Source organism: Macrotis lagotis, chromosome 8, assembly GCF_037893015.1.
Source record: "Macrotis lagotis isolate mMagLag1 chromosome 8, bilby.v1.9.chrom.fasta, whole genome shotgun sequence".
NCBI classification, from domain to species: domain Eukaryota; kingdom Metazoa; phylum Chordata; class Mammalia; order Peramelemorphia; family Peramelidae; genus Macrotis; species Macrotis lagotis.
The window spans coordinates 3,732,910-3,746,489 of NC_133665.1; the positions used below are offsets into that span (position 1 = coordinate 3,732,910).

Below are 13,580 nucleotides of genomic sequence, written 5' to 3' on the forward strand. Positions count from 1 at the left end.
GACATTCTAATCAGGGAGTGTAAGAGAAAAATAGGAACCATGGTGATTTTACAGGTGTCTTGATGAACTAACCTGCAATCACTTGTGGTCTAATACAGTAGAAAATCCCCAACCATTATTAAAGAAGAAATAAGGCAATGATAAAGCAGTTGGTCTCATCTACAATTTGAAACAGCTACTTTTTGTCCTTGGATAAGAAACCTCAAAGTTGTGTCTCCATTTTTCACAATTGTAAAAGTAGTTGGTCATTTCCCCTTTGTCTCTATACTTTATCTGGGCATGTTTTTTACTTAGGGTATGATCACAGGCTATGGAATATACCTATATAAACAGAAAAAGACTTTTTTTTTAGATAGACAATAGAGTGCAGGATTGGAATTGCTGTGCCCTGTGAGCAAGGCAGAATGGAAGCAAGTTAAAGGAAATGTAAGATGCAGAAATTTTGAGTAACTATCCCAGTGTTCATGTGGACTATTTTTGTCCAGCCTGTGGTAGAGCATTTGGAGCTTGTATTGGTCTGATCAGCACAGTCAGACACACTGTAACTTACTCTAACATAGTGATGTTGTTTTGGTCTTATTCAATAATGAAGGATGAAAACCAAAGTGCAAGAAGTAAAGTAATAATGAGGCTGAAAAGGTCAGTTGGGAAGATTGTGAAAAGACTTTAAAAGTCAAACAAGTTTATATTTTATCCTAGGAGCAATAGGAAGTCACTGAAATTTATTGTCTTAGGTTAGTTAAATGGTCCAAATTTCACTTAAGAAAGATCTGGCAACTAGCTATCAGGAGGACAGATGGAATACAGAGGGAGAGAGACTGTAACCAAGGAGATCAATTAAGAGGCCATTATAGTAGTCCAAGGAAAGAGATGAGGAGGACTTGAAGCAGAGGTGTGCCAGTAAATGTTTCAGAGCTGGCTTTCTTTAGAGAGAGAGAGGGAGAGAGAGAAGAGGGACTGGGGCGGGGGAGGGAGAGGGAGGGAGGGAGAGAGAGAGAGAGATACCCAGGCTACACTTTTTAAGTTTTATCTGCATTAACATTTCTTTATTACTTTCTTACATCTCGACAATGAACAAAACAGTAAATGAAGCCCTGATTAGTAGTTTTTACAAATTTCTCAGGTGAAAATGCTCACACCAAAAATTTAATATTTCTAATTTGAACTACCTCCAGATGTGTGAATTTTGAGACCAGGAAGGAAGCAGAAGATGTGACAATTGCTACACTATGTGGGCATGAGAGATAGTGACAATTTTGAAGTTTTGAACTTGGGAGACTTGGAAGGATGATGGTGATCTGGAGAGAAATGAAGAAGTTTGGAAGAGAAGTGGGTTTTTGGGGGGAAGATAATGAATTATTTTGGACATGAGTTTGAAATACATGTAATGTTATTTTTGCATTTGGTGATGAAGGAACTAGAGTTAAGAAGAGAAACTGAGTCTGTATATAAAGGTGAGAGTTATTTGCATAGAGATAATCATTTAAACTCATAGGAGCTGAGATAAACAAATGAGAGAGGAGAATAATGATGTCTGTCCTTCATTTTCAAGAAGATCGTGACATCAGAGAGGTGACGCCATGACAAACTTATGAATTGGATTTGATTGAGGGGGTGCTGTGCTAAGTCTCACTTTCTCCTCCAGAGCCAACTAGTTCAGTGGTCATATATGTATCAAGATGACTAAAGATGGCCCTGAATGCAAGACAATCAGGGTTAAGTGACTTGTCCACACAGTTAGTAAGTATCAAGTGTCTGAGGAAGGATTCACACTCCCAACCTCCTGACTCCAAGACCAGTGCTCTATCCACTACACCACCTGAGCTGCCCTCGAGAGGGAGGAGAAAGAGAGAAAAGAGAGGAGGACCCAAATAGAACTTTGGATTACACACATATTTAAGGTACATAATATTGATGAAGAGTTGGAAATGGAGACTGAGAATGAGTGGTGAGAGAGGTAGCAGAAGAACCTGTCATAAAACCAAAAAAAAGAGAATATCCAGGAAGAGACTGATCAACAGTTACAAAAGCTACAAAGAAGTCAAAAAAAAAATATGAGGACTTGAAAAAACCATCAGAATTGATGATTAAGAGATCATTTGGTAACTTTGAAGAAAGCAATTTCACTTGAATGATAAGAGTCAAAAACTTGAATAGTGAATGAGAGGAAAGGAAGTAGGGGTACCAAGTATTTTCTGAGAGTTTGGCTGGAAAAGTGAGGAGAAAGACTATGTGATAGTTTGAGGGGATAGTAAGATCTAATAAAGATTTTTTTTTAATGGCACAGTGGATAAAGCACCAGCCCTGGAGTCAGGAGGACCTGAGTTCAAATCCAGTCTCAGACACTTAATAATTACCTAGCTGTGTGGCCTTGGGCAAGCCACTTAACCCTATTTGCCTTGCAAAAACCTAAAAAAAATAAATAAATTTAAAAGATTTTTTTTTAAAGATGAAGATGTTTGTAGATAGCAGAGAAGAAAAGAAACAGTAGATAGAGATTGAAGATTAAATAGAAATGATTGAAGGGTCAGACTGCCAGAGAAGATGGGAGCAAATGTACATGTAGAGACATTGACCTTGGAGAGGACAAGATAAGGCTACCTTATCCTTAGAGAATGGAGTAAAGGAAGGGGCTGTTGCTAAGGTATTTTGAGATAAAGAAATGGGGAGAAGAGGGAACACAGCCAATAAAGTATGAGGTGAAGTTCCCATCTGAGGGGGTGGGGAGGGCAGTGTGTGAAGAGAAGAAAAGTTTAGTAACAGTCTCTGTGGGGATTGAAACAAATAAGGAGGAGTAAAAAAAAGATTGTCTTGTAAGGGAGGGCAAGTTGAAACTAGAAATCAAAATATAGGCTTCTAGTGACCCTAATTAGTAGATGCAGAGAGGGCAGATGATTAGAGTAATACAAGGTTAGATTTTGGCAAGATGTGATAGGACAGTAATAAGACAAAGGGGCAAAAGAATTCACACATTGATGTGTGAAAAGAATAGAGTGAGTGTAGTGCCTAGGAGTGAAGATGGACCCGATGATTCTGGAAGCAGTAGTCCTATATTTGTCCCTGCCCACCATGAACTCCTGAACATCTAGAGCTGTAAATTTGGCTTGCCTCCCAGGGAGATAATTGAAAGGATAATAATAGCACCTATCTCTTGAGGTTGATTATATGAATAAAAATGAGATACTATTTGTAAAAGGTTTTGTAAACCTTAAGGAGCTGTATAAATATCAGTATTATTATTGAAGATGTCTGACTTCCAGGTGCGCCCATCCCCTCCCTCTATAAAAAGGTCTGCATCAGCAAAGGTAGAGGACCAGCACAGCCCAATAGCTACAGTCTGTAGACAGGCTGCTCTTTAGCCAGTTTAAATAGTACTTTGGTTCCAAGTCTCCCTTGTGAATTTGTTGTGACTTGTAAAGCTGTAAGTCAGGCAGACTGTATATTTAAGCATCCATGCTAAATGTACTAAAACGAAGTGTATTAAAAAGTGCTCAACAGGAAAAACATTGTAAAATAAAATCAGATTCTTAGAGGGATAGAAAATGGTTGAGTCAGTCAGGAACCAAGAATTATTTCTGCCCTCTATGTATGTGGATAATTAGTGACCTCAAAAGCTTGATGAAAGAAGACTTAGATTGAATATTCATATTTTCATTATGATTTCTCTTAGGTAACTTAATTTCCCTATTTGTGTATTGACTTTTAGCTGTTTTTTCCTTTATATTTAATACTTTATTTCCTCCAATTACTTGTAAAAACAGTTTTTAATAGTTTTTTGTTTCAAAATTCTCTCTCCTCCTCTCCCCTATTGAGAAGGCAAGCAATTCAATAAAATGGATTATACATGTGCAGTCATGAAAAACATAATATATTTTATTAATCATATTATGAAAGAAAATACAGGCAAAAAAAATCCCAAGAAAAATAAAAAAGTATACTTTGATCTACATTCACACTCTATCAATCAGTTTTTTCTCTGGAGATGGATGACATTTTTCATCATAAGTCCTTCAGAATTATCTTAGATTATTGTATAGCTGAGAATAGCTAAGTCCATTAATAACTGATCATCATACAATATTAATGTTCTCCTGGTTCTACTCATTTCATATTGAGTCAGTACATGTAAATCTTTCCAGGGTTTTTTTTGAGAGTATCTCCACTTGTTATTTCTTATATAGCACAATAGTACTCCTTCATGGTTATGTATGACAACTTGTTTAGCCATTCCCTAATTGATGGACATCTCCTCAATTTCCAATCCTCTGCCATCACTAGCTATCACATACCTATATATCTATGTCTATCTATCTCTACATGTAGAGAGAGAGAGAGAGAGAGAGAGAGAGAGAGAGAGAGATATTCTTTTTCTTTTTTCTTTTTATCTCTTTGGGATACAGATCTCATAATGGTTTTGTTGGATCAAAAGATATGCATGGTTTTATAGTCCTTTGGGCATGGTTCCCATTTGTTCTACAGAATGGTTGGCTCAGTTCACCACTCCACTAACAGTGCATTGGTGTCTCAATTTTTCCATATCCCCTCTAAAATGTGTCATTTTCCTTTTTTCTGTCATATTAGCCTATCTGAAAATTGTGAGTTGGTAGCTTAGAGTGATTTAGAGTGTTTTTCCATATACTATGAAGAATTTTGATTACTTCATATGAAACTTGACTGTTCATATCCTTTGACTATCAGTTGAGGAATAGCTCTTATTTACAAATTTGACTCAGTTCTCTACATATTTAAGAAATTGAAGTCTTCATCAGAGAAATTTACTATACATATTTTTTCAGATATGATTGCTATGTATTTTCTCTCTCTCCTTTCATCTTGTCCATTCTCAAACATGATTTGCTTCTGGTTTTGTCCTCCTTATCCACCCGGTCTTCTATCACTCCCTCTCCCTTTTCTCATTTCCTTCCTCTCATATTTCTTGTAAAGTCAATTTCTATTCTCAACTATTTTTGCATTTGGTGATGGGGGAACTAGAGTTAAGAAGAGAGACAGAGTCTGGATATAAAGGTGAGAGTTATTTGCAGAGAGATAATTATTTAAACTCATAGGAGCTGAGATAAACAAATGAGAGAGGAGAATAATAATGTCTATCCCTCATTTTAGAGAAGATCATGACATCAGAGAGGTGATGCCATGACATCTCTTTATTTCAAAATCCCTTAGCAACAGCCCCTTCCTTTACTCCATTCTCTAAGGATAAGGTAGCCTTATCTTGTATTTTTCCTTCTTTGAGTCAATTCTGATGAAATAAGATTCCATGTTTTTTGCAATTTTCCCCTTGTTCTAAAAGCTTTATATTGCCTCTTTTATATCAGATAATTTACCTCATTTTACCTCTCCCTCTATGCTTCTGCTAATGCATTCCTCTTTATCACCCCTTAATTTCATTTTTTCAGGATAAAATATGAGAGGATAATTATCCTGTCATATTCATCTCACATTCATGCCCTCTATGTAAACTTCTAACTGCTCTAATAATGAGAAAATTTTTAGGAGTTATAAAGTATTGTTTTCCCATGTTAGAACTGTAAACAAGTTTAACTGTATTGAATCCTTTATGATTTATTTTTTTTCTAACTTTTTTCTCTTTTCTTGATTCTTGTTTTTAAAAGGTAATTTTTAAAAAATTTAGCTCTGATTTTTTTCATCAAGAATGCTTGAAAGTTCTCTCTTTCATTGAATATTCATTTTTCCCCCTGAATGATTGTACTGTTTTGCTGGATAAGTTATTCTTGGTTGTAATCCTGGTTCTTTAACCTTCTAGAATATCATAATCCAAGCTTTCCAATTCTTTAATATTGAAGCTGCTAAAGCTTGTATGTTCCTGACTATACTCCATGATATTTGAATTGTTTCTTTCTGACTGCTTTAACTATTTTCACCTTGACCTGGGAGCTCTGAAATCTGGCTATAATAATTCTGGAAGTTTTCATTTTGGGTTCTCTTTCAGGAGATGGTCAGTGGATTCTTTCAATTTTTACTTTGCCCTCTGGTTCTGGACTATCAAGACAGTTTTCAGGTAGACCTGTAATTCTTAAATTAGCTCTTCTAGATCTATTTTCCAGGTTAGTTTTTTTTCCAATGTGATATTTCACATATTCTTCTATATTTTCATTCTTTAAATTTTGGTTTATTATTTCTTGATGTCTCAGAGTCTTAGAGTCTACTTGTTAAATTCTAATTTTCTTTAGTGAAGTTTTGTATTTCCTTTGACCAATTCTGCTTTTTAAGGAGTTCCTTTCTTCAGTGAATTTAAGTGCCTCTTTTTCTGTTTGACCATTTTTTTTAAAGAATTCTTCTCTCTAGTGAATTTTTGTCTTTCTTTTTTCTTTTGGCCAATTCTGAAGGCATTTGTTTCTTCCTTGGATTTTTGTGCCTCTTTTACTATTTGGCTTATTCTATATTTAGGTGTTAATTTCTTCAGTGTATTTTTTTTTTTGCCTTTTTTACCAAACTGTTAATTCTTTGTTTTTTTAAGGTTTTTACAAGGCAAATGGAGTTAAGTGGCTTGCCCAAGGCCACACAGCTAGGTAATTATTAAATGCCTGAGACCAGATTTGAACCCAGGTACTCCTGACTCCAGGGCCAGTGCTTTATTCACTGCGCCACCTAGCCGCCCCCTGATTCTTTTTTTTTTCATGATTTTTTTGCATCACTCTCATTTCTCTTCCCAGTTTTTCTATTGCCTCTCTTATTTGCTTTTTAAAAACTCTTTTGAGCCCTTCTATGACCTGAGACTAATGTATATTTTGCTTTGAGGCTTTGGATGTGGTAATTTTGACTCTGTTGTCTTTCTGAACCTGTGTTTTGATTTTCCCTGTCACCATAATAAGATTCTGTAGTCAGCATATCACCTGCTGTTTGCTCATTTTTCTAGCCTCTTTCTTGACTTTTAACTCTATGTTAAACTGGGACTCTGCTTTTAGAATGGAGGGGGGCACTTTCCAAGCTTCAGGTTTTTTAAGCAGAGATATTTCTGGAGACCTGCAAGTTTCCAGTTCTTCTAACTTCTGGAGAGGTGTGTTTACTACTCTCCTGATCCATGTTCTGGTCCATGAGCAACCACAAGTTCAGTTTTCTACCCTGAAACTGTGACCAGGGTCCCAGCCTCTCCTCTGGCCACAAGTTCTGTGTTCCTCCTTGCTCTGGCTATGGGCAAAGCAACAGAATCCTGTCCCTCGTGCTAGCATAGGACCCCTGTAGTCTCTTGTCTGACCCCCTTCCTTTCTGTGGGCTACCACTGAGTCTGGTCACTGGTTTGCTCGGCCATGATCTGTGCTGACTTGAGCTCTGTTCTCACCTTGATGCAACAGACCTTTCTTGCTGGTTTAAAAATTGTCTTGGACTGGAAATTGTTTTTTACCCTGAATTTTTATGGGTTCTGCTGCTTCAGAATTTGTTTTAGTTGTTTTTAAGATTGTTTAGAAGAGTTTGGGGGAGAGCTCAGACTAGTCCCTTGTCATTTCTCTTGCCATCTTCTCGGGTTTATTTTAAAATGCTTTTCTGATCCAAAAGCCTATCTTATCTACAACCGGTTCTCACTAAGTAGTTACAAACATAACCTACTTTTTACATTGGACTTTTTAAAAACAAATTATTTAAGGCAATGGGGTTTTAAGTGATTTGCCCAAGATTACACAGCTAGGTGTCTGAAGTTTCTGAAGTCATGTTTGAACTCAGGTCCTCCTGACTCCAGGGCTGGTGCTCTTTCACTGGGCCACCTAGTTGCCCTCCTACATTGGACTTTTACTCTGCACCTTCCTCATAGCATTCCCATGAGGGGGATGCTAGTGCACTGTTATCTCTGTTATCTCCATTTTATAGGTGAGGGGTTTGAGCTTCTAGTTTGGGCTTTTAGTTAGGCTTCTGACTCCCAAGAACTCTTTCTTCCCTTCTTTCCATTAGACCACTCTTGCCCCCTATAGCTGACGTTTCTCTATTGATGGTGATGACATCTTGTGGGATTAAAATAATGCAGGCACTTCATTACATTTTGTTAGATGTAAGTTCTTTAAGGAAGGGTATTTATTCTCTTGCATTTCTTTCCCAGTCCCTCAAAAGATCTTTATTGGGTACCCATCTCTGCTTTGGCACTGTGAGGATCTATAGAGGTGGAAGAGAGTCCTTACAAAGCATGCTTAGGCTTGACAGTAGCATCCATGGCCCCTTCAGTGATTCGCAGATTCAGAATATGCTTGTTCAACCTTGAGGAGATAGAAAAGAAGGCATGGTTCCTTTTCTTCAAGAACTTGTAGTCAAGTATGAATAGAGTGAACACAATTGAAAACATACAGACTGTTTCCAAAGAAACCCCAAAGTTAGTCAGTACAAATTAGTAGAAGAAACCCTCTATGTACTGCTGAGGGGACAGAGAAAAATGGAGCAAGGTCTGGCCTTTTGCATTCTGGTTTTGCTCAGGGTGACAGACCTTTCTTTGAATCCTAGTTCATCATCTCTATCACTTGTTTTTATTAAATCTTTTATTGTATTAGGTTGCATTACAGGTCAAACACAATGCCATGGACATAACAGCATGCTCAGATAATTTTTTCAACTTATTTATTTCAGCATTTCATTCTTTTAATTAAATGTTGAGAATCTAGTTTATGTAGAGTAATCTTGTTTCTTCACTTAGATTGATTGTAAATCTTGGAAAGCAGTCCCTTATTTTCTTTTGTTGATCTGGAAGAGCCTACCTAGTCTAGATTTTAGGTTTTAGGGTGGTTTTTTTGCAAGGCAAATGGGGGTTAAGTGACTTGCCCAAGACCACACAGCTAGGTAATTATTAAGTGTCTGAGACCGGATTTGAACCCAGGTACTCCTGACTCCAAGGCCAGTGCTTTATCCACTACGCCACCTAGCCCACCCCCTAGTCTAGATTTTAAACACATAGTAGGTGTTTATTAAAGATTTTCTAAGTGAATGAATGATTGATTGATGGGGTGATTCAGGGAAGGCCAATAGGTACTGGGTAAGAGGGAACTGAAAGCTCAGGAAGTGAGTCTAAGGTTGGATGCATAGGTCTGGAAATTTTCTTCATAAAGATGATCATTGAACCTATGAGTGCTGATGAGGTCCTCAAGAGAGAGTGCAGAGGGAAAAGAGAATAAGGCCCAGGGCAGAACTTTAGGTTACACTCATAGAGAATGGGTATGATGAGTGTGGAAAGATGATCCAGCAAGAGAGACCAAGAGAGAGTAGTCTAAGGGGGCAACTAGGTAGCACAGTGGATAGAGAATCGACTCTGGAGTCAGAAGGACCTGAGTTCAAATATGATCTTAGATACTTAGTAATTAATTAGCTGTGTGACCTTGGGCAAGCCACTTAACCCCATTACCTTTTCAAAAAAAAAGAAAGAAAGAGTGGTCTAAGAGGAGGAGAACCAGGAGAGAGCAGTTTCAGGAAAACCAGAGAATGAGAAGATAGTCCTCAGTGTCTGAAATGTGGCCTAGTGGCACAGCAATATCAGGATTCAGAAAAGACCATCAGTTAGAACAGTTAAAATCATTGTTAACTTTGGAGAGAGCAGCTCAGATGAGTTCAGTCTGGAGCTGATTACATAAGGGTTTAGAGGAAAGTGAGGGGAGAGAAAGTAGAGGAACCAACTGTAGAAAATTTTTTTAATGCCAGAGTGAGGAGAAATATAGATATGTAGTTTCATGTGCAGTCAACTTTTTATTATTCTATGTTATAGGAAAACTTGTTTTATTCCATAAGTTAAAAAAATTGAAAACAAAATAAATAAATGTTTTCCTAAGATTGAGCCATCCCTGCATACCTGGTATAAATTCTTCCTGATCAAGGTGTATTTCCCTAGTAATAACTTGTTGTAATCTCTTTACTAAAATTTTATTTAAAATTTTAGCATCAATATTCATTCATTAGGGTGATTGGTCAGTATCATAAAAGAAATTTGGCAGAACTCCTTCACCTATTTTATTTTATTTTTAAGGTTATTGCAAGGCAAATGGGGTTAAATGGCTTGCCCAAGGCCACACAGCTAGGTAATTAAGTGTCTGAGACTGGATTTGAACCCAGGTATCCTGACTCCAAGGCCGGTGCTTTATCCACTACACCACGTAGCCACCCCTCTTCACCTATTTTAAAAAATAATTTATATACAATTGGAATTAATTATTCTTTAAATAATTGATGGAATTTATTTGTAAATCCATCTGACCCTGGAAATTTTTTCTTAGGGAGTTTATTGACAGTTAATTCAATTTCTTTTTTCTGAAATGGGGTAATTAAAGTATTTTATTTTCTCTTCTAGTAATCTGGGTAGTTTATATTTTGTAAATATCCGTTTCACTTATATTGTCAGATTTATTGGCATATAGTTGGGCAAAATATCTCTAAATTATTACTTTAATTTCCTCTTCATTGGTGGTGAGTTCACTCTTTTCATTTTTGATACTAGTAATTTGGTTTTCTTTTTTCTTTTGGTTTTTGCAAGGCAGTGGGGTTAAGTGACTTGTCCAAGGTCACATGGCTAAGTAATTATAAAGTTTTTGAGGTCAAATTTGAACTCAGGTCCTCCTGTCCACTGTGTCACCTAACAGCCTCCTGGTAATTTGATTTTCTTCCTTTTTTAAAATTAGATTAACCAAAATTTTATCTTTTATTGTTTTTTTAATAAAATCAAGTCTTAGTAATAGTTTAATTACTTTCAATTTTCTTAATTTCCCCTTTGATTTTCAGAATTTCTAATTTTGTATTTTTAATTTGTTCTTTTTCTAGCTTTTTTTAGTTGTATAGCCAATTCATTGATTTCTTCTTTGTCTATTTTATTCATATAAGCATTTAGTGATATACAATTTCCCCTAAAAACTGTCTTGGCTGTATCCCACAAGTTTTGGTGTGATGTTTCATTATTGTCATTGTTTTGGATGAAACTGTTGATTATTTCTATGATTTGTTGTTTGATCCACTCAGTCTTTAAAATTAGGTTATTTAGCTTACAGTTAATTTTTAGTTTTTTCCTTCCATGACCCTTTATTACTTGTAGTTTTTATTGCACCATGATCTGAAAATGATGCATTTAATGTTTCTGCCTTTCTGCATTTGATTGTGAAGTTTTATGTCCTTAGTACATGGTCAGTTTTTGTGTAGATGCCTTGTATTGCAGAAAAAGATATATTCCTTTCTATCTACATTTAGTTTTCTCTAGAGGTTAATCTTATCTAAGTTTCTAAAATTTTATTCACTTCCTTCTTGTTTATTAGATTCATCTAATTCTGAGAAAGGGAGGTTGAGGTTCCACCACTATTGTAGTTTTGCTGTCTTTGTCTTTATGTAACTTATTTAGCTTCTCCTTTAAGAACTTGGATGCTGTACCACTTGGTGCATACATGTTTAACATTGATATTACTTAATTGTCTAAGATACCTTCATGAGATCTATTTTTGCTTTTACTTTTTCTTAGATCAGGATTGCTACCCATTTTTTTTTTTACTTAGCTGAAGCATAATATATTCTGCTCCAGTCTTTTATGTTTACCATGCTTCAAATGTGTTTCTTATAAATAATATTTTGTAGGATTCTGGTTTTTATTTACTCTGCTATTTGCTTCTGTTTTATAGAAGAGTTCATTCCATTCACATTTACAGTTATGATTACTCTATATTTCTATATTTACAGTTATGATTACTCTATATTCACATTTACAGTTATGATTACATTTTCCCTCCATGCTGTCTTCCCCCATATATACTTTTCTCTTTCCTTTTCTCTTATCCCTCCTCACCAATGTTTTGATTCTGAGTAAATCTTATTCTCAACAGATTTAAAACCCAAAGAGGAAATAACATATATTCTCAATTGGGTTTAAAAATTTATCCTGCCCTACAGAGAAGTAGGTGGGGAGGGGAAGAAGGAACTGATAAAAAGGGAGGGTGAGAGTAAAAGTAAAGGTAAAATCAAAAAGAAAAGTAAAAGGGCAGAGGGAGAAGAAAAGAAAAAAGGACTAATAGAAAGAAGGGCTGATCTAGAGGTACCTGTCAGAAAAAAATAAATAAATATGAAGAAAAAAGAAATGGTTAATATAGGTCCCCAGTTTAGGCCATTTTACTCAATCCCTTTTTTTCCTAGTCATCAAAGAGAGATAAAAAGTGGGAGGTTGTCAGAGGGGTGAAATGGCAAAGTTAAAAATACAGCAGATCTGAAGAAGTTGGCCATCCTCCATGTTCTCCCAAAGAAAGATGAAGGAAACTAGTTTATTTCCCAGCTCCAGCTTACAGAATAGCTTCCCTTTGGGGAAGGATTTATTTAATCCCTGACATATTCCCATCATACTAATGACCTGCATGATCTGAAGTTATGTTTTTGTCTTTTTAGGAAACTACTTTGCCACACACTTTTTCATGGGAGGTGAGAAATTCGACACCCCCCACCCTGAGGGTTATCTCTTTGGAGAGAACATGGATCTGAACTTCCTCGGCAACAGACCAGTGCAGGCAAGTCCTTGACCTTGGCTCCCCATTTTAGAGTCCAGGGGGCTTGTTTGTCTTTTAGGATTTCATATATTGTGGCTCTATGTTTAATGCAGTTATACATGTATAAACTATATTAGATTGCTTTCTATCAGGAGGGGGGAGGAGATGGAGGGAGAAAAATGTGAAACTCAAAACCTTGCATTAAAATGATTGTCAAACTATCTTTGCATATAATTGGAAAATAAATGAATATAAAGATTTCATATATTGGCAGATATGCAGGGCTACTGCAATGAGAATTGTTAGAAATGAGTTTAGCTTCATGGCATGAGAGTCAGTTGGTGGAACTCTCTTTTGCTATGGCTTATCAAATTCCCTAACTTCCTTATCCAGATCTCATAATCAACCAGTAAAATGGCAGTAAATTGATGTTTCCTTTCTGTGTGGTTCTGACCAAGGAATCTTCTAATTTGTTAAACTCCAGTGACTCTCTCACACTAGGATGAAATGTAAAATTCTCTGGCATTCAGAGCCCTTCATGATCCTCCTTCCCCTCGCCTTTCCAGGTTTCTTAAATTTTTTAAAAAATTTATTTGCTTATTTTTAATTTTACAATGTTTCCCCTAATCTTGCTTCCCTTCCCCCCCAACAGAAGGTAGTCTGTTAGTCTTTACATTGTTTCCATGGTATACGTTGATCTAAGTTGAATGTGATGAGAGAGAGAGAGATCATATCCTTAAGGAAAAAAAATAAAGTATAAGAGATAGCAAAATTGAATAATAAGATAACAGTTTTCTTTTTAAATTAAAAGTAATAGTCTTTGTTCTCTGTTCAACCTCCACAATTCTTTCTCTGGATACAGTTGGGGTACTCCATCACAGATAGCCCAAAATTGGTGCCTGATTGTTGCACTGATGGAATGAGCGAGTCCATCAAGGTTGATCATCACCCCTATCTTGTTGTTAGGGTGTACAGTGTATTTCTGGTTCTGCTCATCTCGCTCAGCATCAGTTCATGTAAATTCTTCCATGCTTCCCTGAATTCCCATCCCTCCTGGTTTCTAAAAGAATAATTGTGTTCCATGACATATATAGTTTGCTAAGCCATTCCCCAATTGAAGAATATTTA

The 13,580-nt window shown here is 36.2% G+C and overlaps 1 protein-coding gene across 5 annotated transcripts in view; it reads left to right on the plus strand.

Annotated features, from left to right (window-relative positions):
- The window catches only part of MGRN1 (mahogunin ring finger 1), a 118,595-nt gene that overhangs the window by 21,956 nt on the left and 83,059 nt on the right, over positions 1-13,580 (plus strand). For all 5 annotated transcript variants that reach the window (XM_074196284.1, XM_074196283.1, XM_074196286.1 and 2 more), the window contains exon 2: positions 12,355-12,473. In XM_074196284.1, coding sequence (XP_074052385.1) covers positions 12,381-12,473 — 93 coding nt within the window. In that variant the 5' untranslated portion in view covers positions 12,355-12,380. The remainder of the gene's footprint in view (positions 1-12,354; positions 12,474-13,580) is intronic.